The sequence below is a fragment of the Dipodomys spectabilis genome, unplaced genomic scaffold (assembly GCF_019054845.1).
Source record: "Dipodomys spectabilis isolate Male_0828 unplaced genomic scaffold, ASM1905484v1 ptg000002l, whole genome shotgun sequence".
Taxonomy (NCBI): Eukaryota; Metazoa; Chordata; class Mammalia; order Rodentia; family Heteromyidae; genus Dipodomys; species Dipodomys spectabilis.
The window spans coordinates 56,045,378-56,061,286 of record NW_024870679.1 but is presented as its reverse complement, the minus strand read 5'-3'; the positions used below and the strand labels follow the sequence as shown (position 1 = coordinate 56,061,286).

General features: G+C 36.5%; 1 protein-coding gene across 3 annotated transcripts in view; it reads right to left on the bottom strand.

Annotated features, from left to right (window-relative positions):
- The window catches only part of Osbpl9 (oxysterol binding protein like 9), a 122,310-nt gene that overhangs the window by 78,314 nt on the left and 28,087 nt on the right, over positions 1 to 15,909 (bottom strand). For all 3 annotated transcript variants that reach the window (XM_042678419.1, XM_042678425.1, XM_042678432.1), the window contains exons 2-3: positions 14,205 to 14,255; positions 3,272 to 3,350 (exon numbers count right to left, since the gene is read on the bottom strand). In XM_042678419.1, the coding sequence (XP_042534353.1) occupies positions 3,272 to 3,350; positions 14,205 to 14,255 (130 nt within the window). The remainder of the gene's footprint in view (positions 1 to 3,271; positions 3,351 to 14,204; positions 14,256 to 15,909) is intronic.

The following is a 15,909-nucleotide window of genomic DNA, read 5'->3' as shown; positions in this document are numbered from 1 at the left end:
AAATGTTCTAGATTTTGACTGTGGTAGCAGTTATATGTAAACTTGTCAAAACTCACTGAACTAGAGAGGCACACCTGTAATCCTAGCTACTGAGAAGGCTGAGATCTGAAAATCATGGTTTGAAGCCAGCCTGGGCAGAAAAATCCGAGACTCTCTTCCAAATAACGAGCAAAAACATGAAAGTGGAGAGGTATGGCTATGGTGGCAGAGTGCCAACCTTGGGCAAAAAAGCTAAGTGAGAGCAAGAAGCCCTGAGTTCAAGCCCAGTCCCAACACACACACACACACACACCACCACCACCACCACCACCACCTCCACCACCACCACCACCACCACCACCCTCAATTTGAATTCTATCTACTTCCCTAACAGTATTGCTACTATATAGGAACCACTACTATCCCTCTTCTGGTTTACAATAGCCTCCTAAAAAGTCTCTTTTGTTTTTCCTTACTCCTTACATTTTATCCTTTTTTTTCTTTTGGTCCAAGACCAGGACTCAAATTTGGTACCTAATGCTTTCATTCATTGGCTAGCATCCTACCAACTGAGCCATTCCTCCAACCCCAGCATTTTATTCTCAATGCAATGACCAGAGTGACTCTGTTAAAATACAAATGCTATCATGCCATTTCTATCATGCTCAAAACTCAGTTTGGCCTTTTTGTCTCAATGGAATTCAACGTCCCATGACTGGGTTTTCTCTTGGATCTCATCTCACTATTCTTCTCTATGGTTATGCATCCTTCCCACCAGGGCTGGCATCCTTGTTATTCTTCAAATATGGCAAGGACACTTTTTTGTACTTATTGTCTCTGTCTAGAATGACATACCTACCTCCCCTTAACCCCTCAACACAGCCACAGTCTGTGCCCTCACGTTCTTCAGCACTAATTTCAATGAGTTTTACTCTAGCTAACCTAGCTGAAAATGTCAACCCTCTCCCCACACACATAGACACAAAATTATATTTTATTTTCACCCTTTCCAGCTTTTTTTTTCTCCCCAGGTCTTATCACTCTTATTTACTTATGTAATATATTTTATTTACTGCCTTTTTCCTCTACCAAAATGGATGGATGAACCAAAAAGGCAAGGCATTTTATCTATTCTATAGACCACTGTATTTCAGAATAATGTCTAAAATAGATGTTAAATGAATAAATGAATGAATGTGTTTAAACAAACGAGCTTTCTTTTAATAGTTGCCAGTAAAACTTGTTTTATACATGTATCATTTACTTTCAAGAATTTTGGTTCATTACATAAAAACTAGGTTACATATAACTCAGGGATAGAGCACTTGCCCCCTTCAAAAGATAGATTGATAGACACTTCAGCACATTTAAACATGTTAATTAATATATTCAAACCCAAATTGCTTTTAATCATCTTGAATTTAAGATTTATCAGACATTGAGAACTTTTTTAAATCAAATTTGCAGATTTTTCTTATGAGTAAGGATCTATAAATGTGAAGTTACTCATAATTGCCAAAAAATAAGAAATAAACATAGTCGTATCAAGTCCTTTGTAAAAGCTAGATCTTGTGATACCTAAGACCTCATAACTACTGAGCAGAAAATAACCAATCTGACAGTCTCAGAACTAAGAATTCATTTAAAAAATATATATATATATATAACTCTTACTTAGCCTTATCATTTATATGATTCATTAGCGAAATGTCTTGTTTCATAAGTAAGTCACATAACTATGGAAATGCCAAAGGAGAGATCAGTTTAACATAGTAATTTAAAAATAAATAAGAAGGCATAGGTGCCTTTGCTCTATAGATGTCTCTTCTTCGAACAAGAAAACAACACAAATTCTGCGAGTCCAGAGGTGACTGCAGAGGAGAGAATTATGTACTGCAGCCCTCACCTGCAACCAGCAGCTCTTACTTGAAATGCCTTAAAATATTCAAGTAAAGAGTCCCAGTGTGGGGAAATTATCTTCCTTGGTTTATAAGCAGCATTATACAGTTAACTTAAAAATAAGGACTCTAGGTTTTTATAACACAATTTAAAATATTTAAGGAAGTTAAATATAGTGGAAAATTTCAAGAAAACATCATTAATCAGTTCTAAATAAACATTATCAAACATAGTAAACATTTTAAAGATAAGCAGAAGAAAGTATTAAAATGTAGTGAGTACACTGGTTTGTCTATATTGTATATAAGCTGCACCTTCTTCATGTCTATGTGTCTATTTTTAAAATAAGACAGTGAAGAAAAATATCTGCAATATACTGTCCTAGCATAGAAGAATAACAATAGCTGCCTGAATACCCTCATAATAGTCATTGTATAGCGTATCTGGGCTTCATAAGAAAACACTTTTAAGTTCTATATTTATTTAATATGTATTCATCTCAGTATACCTAGCATCTATAGCAATGTATTATTACTTGCAATCAGAGAAAGTGTTCTGGACTATAATAATAATAATGTCTCCAAATATTCTCATTTCTAAGTTTCTTTAACTGTTTTAAATATAAAATAGAGGTTTTTCTGGATATGCAAAATAACAGTATCACTAGTATCAAAACTACCAGGCAATCCTAAGAGACAAGCACCTTAGTACAAGATCATTAAAATTGGCTTTTACTTGCTGATTTAGAGCTTTCACAGCAAGATGAAATGAAAATCATCATATAGCACCTTACCCTTTCTACCGGTGAACCATAGCATGCAATGCCGGAACATAGCAGTGGCAGATGGCATTGGTGTTATTAACTACAGAAAGGATAATAGAGAAATGATAGCTGGCAGACAAGACACAAAAATGAAGATGAAATGAATGCAAACTTGTACTTCCTGAAGCACAACAAAACCTTTCAGGCAAAGATTTCCACTAGCTTCAATTTAATTTACATCTCGAGTTTTACACAAACACTGCAACCTTCACAGTCTTTAGCCTCTTCATGCAGAAACAAACTACACTCCTCGATAAAGAAGATGAGCAACCTTCTGTAAACACAAGCCAGCAGCAGCAGCAGCCCATTACTCTCTTTTCACTGATTTTTATCCTTTCAAATTTAATCTCCAATTGCAGCCAGATCCACAGTCGCTTCAAATAAATGTGTATCCACTGCAGATACAAATCCCTGCCTAACCTTCAGTACCACTTCATCCAGAATGCTCTTGTACACTCGTTCATGCAGGATCAGTAGCAAAAACACTCAAGTCATTCAGCAGATAACCCAAAAGAGAAGGAAAGAAGCAGTTGGGACTATGAAGAGAAAGAATCTCTTCTTTCAGCTCACCCTGGAAATGGAAGGTTTTCTGATCAACAGTTATTGTGAAGGTGCTGTCGTCCTCATCGTCTATACCAATCACAGCTCCCTGTGAAACAAAGAGCAAAATCCCAATAAGGCAAACAATGACATCAGCAATATTCACTGCTGCTACAGCCCTGGAATACTCAATAGACCGAGGACACTGGAGGCAGGCTAGACAGAACAGAGAAATCTGAGAATTCTAGTTTGGCTTAAGGAGGAAGAACTAAAGGAGAACGGCTCGCAGGATACTCGAGGATCCGGCAAGGAGACTTTCTATACTCTGCATGAGGGTCATAGATGTTGGGGGGAGGGGACTAATACAGAAGCTGAACCTGAGCTTTAAATTGCTTTCTAAAATGGGAATCAGAAACCTGTATCTCTCCAGGTTGTTATGAGGTTCAAACAAAGCAGGTGTCCCTCATCTGGCTGCTTATGTATTATGCTTATTAGTGCAGAAATGCCAGATGACATTTACTTCAAAACACGCTCCAATCCTTTTTTCCAGATGCTCCCATAACCACTTGTACAGTGCTCTACAGTTGGCAGATTTCATACTATACTGTTACTTGCTTATTTGTCTGCTTCCTCCTACTGAATTGCCATTAGGTCTTGGAAACAATTTATTTTGACACATGGCACTTGGATATAAACAGTACATGTTTTCTAAAGAAAAACATGAACAATTCCAAAATGAAGGGAGAGGAAGGAAACTAGATTTATACGTTGTCTGGTGACAGTGTATAGCCCAGCTTTTATTTATTTATTTATTTTTTGTGTCCGGTCGTGGGGCCTGAACTCTGGGCCTGGGCGCTATCCCTCAGCTCTTCAGCTCAAGGCTAGCACTCTACCACTTGAGCCACAGCACCACTTCCGGCTTTTTTCTTTTTTGCTTATGTGGTGCTGAGGAATCGAACCCAGGGCCTCAGGCATGCAAGGCAAGCGCTCTACCACTGAGTCACCTTCCCAGTCCCCTAGCCCAGCTTTTAAATCTAATTTTTTTTATATTCAGCCCTATGTAAAATCATGTTCTGTTAGGATAATAGGAATTAAAGAGAAAGAAAATGATGCATCTACTTAAAATACTACGTGTCTTACATAGTCTAGAGAAAAAAAACTAAAGAACTTGGGGCAGGTCAAATGTCCCAGGGTAAGAGAAGCAATATGGTACAGATTAGTCTCAGAGAGCTCATTTTCAGAGAATTTGAAAATATGTGTTGAGAAAACTCAAGAGAAAAATATCTAATCACAGGAAAAATGAACAAAGAAAAGGCTAAATATCAAGGACTACTCTTATCCCATGAATGTTGGGTAATGGTCAAATAGTTATTCATTTCTTCCCAGAGACTGTAACTATTCTTCAGTTTCTGATTGGGTAAGACATTTTTTCCCAACTTTTAAATTGGAAAAGTGTCTCCAGGGAGTAAGTATAATGACTTATCCAAAGCTACATAAAGTGGCAGAGCTCGGACTGAGTCACCACTGGCATAAACCTACTTATTCCATGACAGTAAATATAAATGTACTTCAGTGGGAAGCATGTATGGGAGCAGTGCATTCTGGTTAATTGATAAACCTTCAAAGTTATGATGTAGCTACCACTTACTGAGTATAAAAAAATACAGAAGCTAGTCATTATAGACTACTTGATATGATTCCATTTATATAAAATATCCACAATAGGTAAATTGATTAAAAGTAGTTTAAATAGTTCCCAAGGGCTGGGAAGATGATTGGGGTGAAATGGAGATGAATGCTTAGTAGAGCTGGGTTTCTGGTTTGGGTTGTTATTATTGTTGTTTTAGAAAGGTCTTGCTATGTTGCCCAGATTGGCTTGGGCAATTTAAGCACTCCTACTTAGCCTCCCAAGTAGCTGGGATTAGAGGAACATACCACCTCATCAGTTATTACTGGGTTTTTTCATGGATTGATGAAAATATTCTGAAATGGACTATTGTTGATGGTGAACAGCCCTGTGAATATACAAAAATGCACACTTCATATGAGTGAAGTATGTGGTAAGTAATTGAAGCTGAGATATAATCCAAAAAACTCATTTTCTAATTGCTAATAGTATATTGAAATGTAGTTGGCTATCCATAGTGACTTTGTATAAAATATTCTTGCTTAAATCACTTCTTAAATCTAATTGTGCATTTGTAGATTTTTTTGGACTTTCCATAGACATACATATAAGGCAGAGCTGGGAACATTGCTCAAGTGGTACCCAGTTAGGACTAGCCTAGCAAGTGTGAAACTATGAGTTTAGGTGAAAAAAGAAAACCTCGAGTTTAGAAGTAAAAAATATGATAGACTTCTTGGCATGTGGTTTAACATGTGGTTCCTTCATTATCATTCTGTTTTCAATAATTTCCATTATGATTTCTACTTTCACCAATTAGCATGGGAGGAGGTAAATGTCTACTATTTTGTTATGAGATTTCTAATTTATTATACAATTGTCATTCCACATGCTATCTATGTGATAATGGGTCTGCTGTATATTCTCTATTTTTGTTTGTATGCTAGTACTACGGCTTGAACTCATGGTCTTGTGATCTCATTTGGCTTTTCCACTCAAACCTAGTATTCTACCACTCAAGCCATACTTCCTACTCTGGCTTTTGGGTAGTTAATTGGAGATAAGAGTTTCACAGATCTTTCTGCCTGGGATGGTTTTGAACAGTGATCCTGAGTAGCAAGGATTACAAGGCATAAGCCACCAATGCCTTGCTGTATATTCCAATTTTCTATAACAAATTTAATGTCTGACATTAACTTTTTCAGCTTTCCTAAGGAAAGAATTTACCTGAAAAACATTCATCACTTTATCATTTAACTTAATTTATAATTGTGAATTATAAATATTCAGCACTGACATTTATATACAAATTATATAAAGTAATGTATATGTTTTGGTTAAGGAAGCAAGATACTTGCAATGTCAAATCCATAGAAAACAAAAGAGCTGCTAAAAAGAATGCTGAATTAACAAAAATGGTCAAAATTGATAGAGTAATTTTTCATTGAACAACAGACAACTGATAACAGGTCTTATATAATGCAATCTTAAGTGGGAGAAAAATGACATTTTTAAGATTATTTATCAATATAAAATAATGCCTTCCTGTATCTGTTCTAGTATGTCATTTATTGTTAGCTGCATACTAATGCCAGGGACATGGAAAAAATGTCATAGAGTCAATAAAATATGGCATCTGCGTGAGCCAGTGCTGAAGCTATTAATAATCTATGTTATTGTGCTGATCTCTTTTATGACAAACTAAAAGGGGCTTAGTCAACTCTTGCCTAGCACAGTAGTTAAATAAAGAGTGCAGATTAAGTCCCTAATCCAAAAATGTCAGATTTCAAATACCCCAAATCCAGAAATTTTTGATTGTCAGCAGGGTGCCACATATGAAAATTGCACATGTGACCTCAGGTGTAGTCACATTAATGAAATTATAAGAGAATTACTTTCAGCCTACTTGTGTAAAATATAAATAAAACGTAAGTGACATTCACAGGTGACGGTTCCATCCAAAAGGTATTTCATTAATTAAATAAAAATATCACAAAACCCCAAAAATTTGAAAACTCTTTCCGATAAAGGATGGTCTACTTGTACTCAATTTCTCTGTGCTGGGTAACAGAGTTACTTTAAATCATATATGGATTAATAGTTTTCAAAGACTCATTTTAATATTAAAACTTCGTTGAGTATAATTCATGTTACTTTGATAATTCCGAGGCCCATTTAGAATTCATCAGCATTTGAGATTAGTCTGTATAAAATAATTATTATTTGTACTACCATTCATTAAGAGTATTGCATTTGAGTATATTTAAAACATATTAATGAGTTGAATATTCACAGTCTCATGAGTAGATGGCATGATGTCAATCCCAGAGAGAGAGAGAGAAAGAGAGAGAGAAAGAGAGAGAGAGAGAGATCAGAGCAAATGGATAAACTGACTCAATCTATAGGGCTGGATAAAGGGTAGGATTTAGATCTTAATTTCTTTTCACAGATGCCATCAAGGCAAGAGCACCACCTTGTGGTGCTTTACAATCAACACAGTCAAACTCTCACTTTCCTGCTTTCCTCCATTCATTTTACACTACAACAACTTGCAACAACTTGGTGTTTAGAATGGGAGCTTGATATACTAAAGGACTAAATACAGTTTTGGAATGAGGCAAACCCAAGTTTAATCCCAGATTAACCATCACTGTGTGATATTGGTAAGTTAGTAAAAATCAACAGTCTCTTTATTTGTACAATGCAATATGATTTACAATTGCATGTGAAAATCCTCTAGCACAGTGTCTATATAAGCTTCTATGATTCCTTTCCCTATTTTACATTTTAGGCATCCTGAAACCAGGTGTTTTGCTTTGTTTTTATCATGTGTCACTGTCTCCTATAGTTTAACTCTGGAGGTCTTTTGCATGCAAGCCATAGTAAGGGCAGCTGGTCAAACATTTATTCATCATTTCTATAAATAATTAAATAAAATAAATTAAAAATAAGCTACTGTGAATATTCCTTTACTATATGTTACTGTAGATGGAAAAAAGGCAAAAATAATATGTAAAAGTATACAAACTAATATATATTATTAATAATATATAAACAGGTAATATATGTATAAAATATAATAGTGTTATTATATAGTATCACATAATAATATGTAATTCCATTTAACCATACTATCATGGCTACAAGAGACAAATGTTTAAAAAAAATTGAAGGAAGAGGGAGTACCAAACTTTTGGGAAGGAAGTAAGTCAGAAAGGCTAACAGAAAAGAGCTAACATGGGGATGGGAAGGTGGCTCAGTGGTAGAGTGCTTGCTTTGCATGCATGAGGCCCTGGGTTCGATTCCTCAGCACCACATAAGCAGAAAAAGCCAGAAGTGGTGCTGTGGCTCAAGTGGTAGAGTGCTAACCTTGAGCTGAAGAGCTCAGGGACAGTGCCCAGGCCCAGAGTTCAGGCCCCATGACTGACCAAAAAAAAGAAAAGAAAAGAGCTAACATTTGAAAAGTCTCTTCGAAATTGAGTGCCCCAGACAAAGGTACAGAAAACTCATGGCAACAAAAATATGTCAGAAGCAATGAGCAACACTGTAAAGGAACAAAAAGTCAAGCGTGAGTAGAACACAGGATGGGATGCATGGAGAAGAGGCAGTGTCATCAGTATAGTCGGTAACAGTTGTTAAAGTTTATTTGAAAGCTAGATGACAGACTCATGATGTATCATCTCCATAATCATGGTGTCAGTCATCATTATCATCCAAAGCAGTTATCATGCACTATATGCCAGACGCCATATAATGAGAGGATAGCGATGTACTTCAAGAATAGGTGAGGACCTTGGTTCAATCCCCAGAACCACAAAAACAAAAATAAATTTATAAGTTTAACAACCCTTGCAAGGTGTAAAATGCTACTCTACACAGTATCACTGTCAGTAATGGATGGAGTTCGGTAGGAGTCCATCAGTTCCTTATGTTAGCACATATAGAATTTCCTTTCTAAGACTATATAATCTTCTATCACGTTTATATGCATATAGATCACATATATATGCATATATATCACAATATGATTATCTGTGAATAAACATTTCAATTGCTTCCACCTTTGATTATTGTAACTAATGCTGCTATGAATATGGGCACACAAATATTTGCTAGAGTACCTGCTTCTAGTACTTTTGGATATATATAGATAAATACTTCCCAATTCATTATTTTAAATATTAGTTAAGTAAAAGGAAATAACCAGGCAATTTTCCTGCCTATTTGAACTATACTACTGGGGGCTGGGAAGGTGGCTCAGTGGTAGAGCGCTTGCCTTGCATGCCTGAGGCCCTAGATTCAATTCCTCAGCACCACATAAGCAAAAAGAAAAAAGCTGGAAGTGGCGCTGTGGCTTAAGTGGTAGAGCGCTAGCCTTGAGCTGAAGAGCTGAGGGACAGCGCCCAGGCCCAGAGTTCAGGCCCACAACCGGACCCCCCCCCAAAAAAAAAAGAACTATACTACTGGGTAACCAATAATAGGTGAAAGAAGGCTCTACTTACAAAATTATCTCATGTGAAATTAAACATTAGGGTCCTAGTGGTAGCGTGCTTGCCTAGCAAGTACAATGACCTGGGTTCAATTCCTCAGCACCACATAAACAGAAAAAGCTGGAAGTAGCTCTGGGGCTTAAGTGGTAGAGTGCTAGCCTTAAGAAAAAACAAGCTCAGAGATGGTGCTCAGGCCCTGAATTCAAGCCCCAGGACTGGCAAAAATAAATAAACAAATGAATAAAATAAACATTAGGAGGGCTGGATGCAGTGGCTCATGCCTATAATCCTAGCTACTCAGGAGGCAGCGATCTGAGGATTGTGGTTCAAAGCCAGCCCAGGCAGGAAAGTTCACAAGACCCTTCAATTAATCACTAAAAAGCCAGAAGTGGAGTTGTGGCTCAAGTGGTAGGGCCATTATTACCAATAGATACATCATTCAAACAAAATATTTTTAAAAACATAGAATTAAATGACATTATAGCCCAAATACTACCAAGTATTTCCCCAGGAACTCCACATTCTTCTCAGCAGCCAACTGAATTTTCTCCAAACTCAATCACATCCAAAGACATATACAAGTATGAGAAAAAATTAAAATAACCCCCTGTATTCTACCTGTAAATAAACTAAAACTCAACAACAAAAAATACTACAGAAAATATTCAAGTACATGGAGACTGAATGGCACATGTTGAACAACAGAAATAAAAGAAGAAATAGAGCTAGGAATGTGGCTTAGTGGTAGAGTGCTTGCCTAGCATGCATGAAACCCTGGGTTTGATTCCTCAGTATAACTTAAGCAGAAAAGGCTGCAAGTGGTGCTGTGGCTCAAGTGGTAGAGTGCTAGTCTTGAGTCAAAAGAAGCTCAGGAACAGTGTTTACGCCACAGGACTGGCAAAAAAAGAAGAAAGAAGAAGAAGGAAGAGGAGGAGGAGGAGGGAAGGAAGAGGAGGAAGAAATAATAAAAGTGCCTGGAAACCAATTAAAATGAAAGCACATCCTAACAGAATCTCTGAGACACAGCAAAAATAGAAAAAAGTTGAAAGTACATAGCTATGAAGGCCAACATTAAAAAAAAAGAAAAAAAGAAAGCACTCAAAAAAATTTTATGATGCAACTGAAACTTACGAATAATCAGGAGAAAACCAACCCCAAAGCTGGTAGAGAGAAATAGTAAAAATTAGAGCAGAAATTAATGAAATGATAGATGAAATCTATACAAAGAAACAATAAAACAAAAATTTCCTCTTTCAAAAAATTAACAAGATAAATAAACCTCTAGCTAATATGACAAAAAAGGTGAGAAAAAACTCAAAACAACAAACTTGGAGATGAAGAAAGAAAACATCGCAAATATAAAATTCAAAAGATAACATGGAAATACTTTAGATGAAATGAAAAATTTCTAGATGCATATGAGCTGTCAAAGTTGAGCCAAGAATATATAAACCATTGTGTATATATACCACATTTTCTTGATCCATTAATCTACTGAGGGGCATCTGGGTTGGTTCCATATCTTAGCTATAGTAAATAATGCTGCAATAAAAATAGTTGTGCTGGTAGCTTTAGTGTGGTCTTGTTTGTAACCATTTGGGTAAATGCCCAAAAGTGGGATTGCTGGGTCATAGGGGAGGGAGGATTGGTGGGGGGACGGGGGGAGGATGGGAAGGGGAAACAAAGGAGGAGGCTACAATGCTTGATAAGAAATGTACTCATTATCTTGCCCATGTAATTGTAATCCCTCTGTATTTTCACAATAAAAAAATAAAAATTAAAAAAAAAAGAATATATAAACCACTTAATTAGAGTCATAATGGGCAATAAACATTAAAAGAGTTTCCCTGCTGGATGCTGGTGGCTCATGTCTGTAATCCTAGCAAGTCAGGAGGCTGAGATCTGAGGATCAAGATTCAAAGCCAGCCTGGGAAAGAAAATCTAAGGCAGAGGGAAGAAAGAAAAAAAGGGTGAATAACACATTGCAAGAGCAGAAAGGAAACTCAACAAAAGTTGCTGATCAATAGAACAGACTCTCAGTGGATAGGGACTGATGGAGGTAGTTATGCTGGTGAAGAGGATAAATCAAACTGAGTATTGTTGAAATAGATTATGAAAACTATGAAATGGGACAAGGAAACCTGTTGGAAATGCTATTCTGTGGAGGGAAGAACGTGTGGAATGTAATAGGAGAGTAACATTGATAATAATACACTATAAACATATGGAGATGCAACAATGAAATAAATGTATGAAGATGCAACAATGAAATCCTCCCCTACATAACTAATTTATAAAAAAGAGAGCTGGATACTGACGGCTCATGCCTGGAATCCTAGCTACTCAGGACACTGAAATCTGAGGATCACAGTTTTAAAGCCAGCCTGGGCAGAAAAGTCCGTGAGACTCTTGTCCCAGAAGTGACACCTTGGCTCAAAGTGTCAAACTACTAGAGCACTAAGCTTGAACAAAAAAAACTCAGAGACAGCACCCAGGGCCCCAAGTTTAAGCCCCTGACAAATGAGAGAAGAGAGAGAGAGAGAGTGCGCACAATATCTGCATACTCATGTTCATTGCAGCACTGTTCACAAAAGCCAAACTATGGAATTTGCTAAGGTGGCCAACAACTGATGAACTGATATAGAAAAGATAGGTGTATGTGTGTGTGGGTATGTATGTATGGGGGGGGGGGGGGTACAGTAGAGTATTATTTAGCCATGAAAAAATTGAAATTATGTGATTTTTCAGAAATATGAATGGAACTAGAGATCATTATGTTGACCAAGATAAGCCAACCTCAAAAAGCTAAATGCTAAATGTGTACAGTCATTTGCAGAATATAGACTTTAAAGGTATATATTATATGCATTTTTATGGCACTGGGGACACAAAAGGGAAGGGAAGAGGGAAAGATAATGATGATGAATAATATCAAAATACATTGCATCTATGAATGAAGATGACATAAGAAATATCACTAATAACAAACAATAGGGATTGGAAGATGAGGAAAGAAAGAGCAATGAGGGAGTTATTCTGACTAAAATACAATATATGCATATGTGAAATACCACAATAAACCTTCTTGGTATAATTAATATACTCTAGACAAAATGATGATAGGACAGTAAAATAAGCTGTTCAGGGCAGGTATCAGCAAGAGGGAGAAGGGTGAGGCATAAATGAGGGTGAACAAATGAGGGTCAAAGCATTTTATATGCCTGTATGAAAATAGAACAATAAAACCAGCTGAAATTGTTTTAAGAAGAGGGAGGGGCATAAGGTAAAGTGACAAAGGATGACTTTAGTCAGGGTACAATGTATGTATTATGTATGTGTGTATGGAAATAACACAATAAAAACAACTAATAGATGCTGGTTTTTAAATTTTTTTAAAGCCTAACTAAAACAAAAAAGGGTTGGGGGGATGGCTTGAGTAGCACAATGTATCAAGTATAAGGCCCTGAGTTATGCATTAGCAATAAGACCATGGCTTAAATCAAGATAAATTTGGCTGAAGTGTTGTCTCAACACACACTTGCCAAAGTTTCATTACTATGCCTTCCTCAAGCCAAAAAGGCCGTTAATACCAATCTCAGAGGTGACTAAGATTGATAGCAAGTACTTAGAAAAGCAATTAGGCCACTCAGACAAGAGGAACCAAAGGAAAATTTTAGCTCAATTTAAAAAAATTTTTATGCTATCACATACACACCAGATACGTGTGTGTGTGTATATGTGTGTGTGTGTGTGTGTGTATACATGTATGCATATGTGTATATGTATACATATATAGCCTATCTCATTTCCATCCTATAATTCTATCACTCTCTTACATCAGTGCCAGAATGTTGCCATTATAATTTAACTTCATGGAATCATTTAACAATTTTTTCAAGAATTGATAATAAAGGCAACAATGTCTACCAAACATTCACATCTACAACTTAGGTTGTGCCTAGGTTCAATTCCTAGCACCAGAAACAAATAAACTAATTAAGGATGCAAAAAGGCAGAAATAGAGTTAAGGGGCTACTAGGCACCTCCCCTGAAGTATATCTAACACTGAATTAAGATGTGTCCATAGTGCAAAAACATACCAGAAGGGCTCTGTGGGTAGAGTGGCTGTCTACAATGTGCAAGGCCCTGGGTTAGAGTCTCAGTACTGTAAAAAAGACCCACTGGATTTCAAATCCTTAGTACCAAAATATAATGTAAAATATCATATTAATAACTGTGTATTAGCTGGATCATGGTGGCTCATACCTAAAATCTAGCTACTCAGAAGACTTGGACTAGGAAGATCATGGTTTGAAGCCAGTCCAAGCAGAAAAGTTCATGAGACTCCATCTCTAAAATCACTAGCCAATAGAGCCGGAGGTGTGGCTCACCAAGCAAGCCAAGTAAGCAAGCCCAAGCCCCTAAGTTCAAACCCTAAGACCACCAAGAAAAAAAAATTGTATGATTATATGTTGAAATAAATGTGGCTACCACAAAATTTAAAATTTTACATATGGCTAGAATTATATTCCTACTTTATAGTGCTGCTGTATTTTTAATATTGAACACAAAAGGCAAAGCAATAGGGGAAAGTTTTTCTGAGTCCTTTTCTTCTATCGCTATATCACCAATACTACAAGTAATTTGTCCATTATCTGTAAAGATGAGGTTTGAAAATATTAGTAAGTCTTGGTTACAACATTACATCCTGGTTTTCATACTTTCCTCTCTGAAATATTATGTGCCCTAACATTTAAAAGTAAGAAAGCTAAGCAAAATTTAGACTTCCACAACTTTATCGAAGCACATTTTTGGGTCAAAATTTATTTTCATAAAAATGAATACTTACTCTGAGTCTAACACATCCTCTGCGAGAGCCTCTCATCATTTTGTCCTTGGACTAAAAGAAAAACAAAGCAATCAGTAAGTAAAAGGTTAACAGACTGATAAATTGTTGTTTGAATATCTGGGGATTAAAAACAAAACAAGATTATAGTATTATCTATTCCCTTTCCCATAAGAAATCACTCAATATAGAGATTTTAAAAGAAAATGATTTAGGAAGTGGGGCTGTGGCTCAAGTGGTAGAGCACTGGCCTTAAGCAAAAGAAACTCAGAGACAGTGCCCAGAGTTCAAGCCCCAGAACTGGTAAAAACAAAACAAAAAAAAGAAAATGGTTTTATCTAACCTAATCATAGAACTTTAATACCTTTCATGTGAGAGGCTACATTATAATTGCTATTCTTTTTTCACATTCCTTAAATTTAGTCCAGTGTTCTGATCTTTTACTTACAGGATCACTTAGAAGGCTAAGATAAGAATGATCTAGAGGTTTAAGAATTGCTCCCAGATGATGCTGACAACCGCAGAAAGGATCACACTTTCAGAAACAATGCTCTAGCTTCACTTCTTTGCAAGTACCTAACTAGATGACATTTTTTGCTACTGTGACTTAACCAGTACTCTTCAGCTTGGAATATCCTTGACCCACATTTTCTGCTTTGCTGTCATTCAAAAGCATTAGTTCTATTTAATTTGGATTTCTATGCCTAGGCCCTCAATCCTATTCATTTGTTTCCTTGTTGTGGTACACACCACCCTAGACATATTTATTAGGATTAAAAAAATCATCTATCTTATCTTATGCTTCAGTATTTTGTCTAGTATACATTAGGTGTTCAAAAAACACTTACCAATGAAATGGTGCTTACCTTTTATGTCTCCCTTACCAAACAAAATAAAGGTTAGCAATACATAGCAAACATTGTGCTATTTAGTAAATACTCCTAAAATCAAATCAGTCATGCATAATAAAGTAAGTTTAATAAACATTTACTACTTAATAAATAGCATTTTTCTGTATTCTACCTATATGAGAAACAAGCTAATACTGTATGATGTTTCATAAACAATTGTTTCATTCTAAACTATTGATGCCCCAAACCCCTAAGCCACAGGAATTCACATTCAGAAGTCATTATGTTTGTTTGGTTTGGGGGGAGGGGTTGTTTTTTGTTTCAGTCTGTCATGGGGCTTGAACTCTGGGCTTGGGCACTGTCCCTGCGTTCTTCAGCTCAAGGTGAGCGCTCTACCACTTGAGCCACAGCACCACTTCCGGTTTTCTAGTGGTTTATTGGAGATAAGAGCGTCATGGACTTTCCTGCCCGGGCTGGCTTTGAACCTTGATCCTCAGATCTCAGCCTCCTGAGTAGCTAGGATTACAGGCATGAGCCACCAGCGCCAGGCTAGGTTTTGGGTTTTTGAAGCACAGTTTCACTGCATAAGCCCAAGCTGGCCTAGAATTTGTGATTCTCTTGCCTCAGTTTCCCAAGTGCTGGGATTACAGATGTATGCCACCTCACATGGCTCAGAAGTCATTATGGAAGTACTAAAGAAAGTTTTGTTTTATTCTACTTACAGATACAGAAAAAAGACACATTTTATATAAAAATTCTAATTACTAAGCAGGACCAAAAAGTTCTTTATTAATAACGCAGTTAAATTTTTTAAAAAAACACACACTTAAGAAAAGTCCTTAAGAATTTAACTGCCC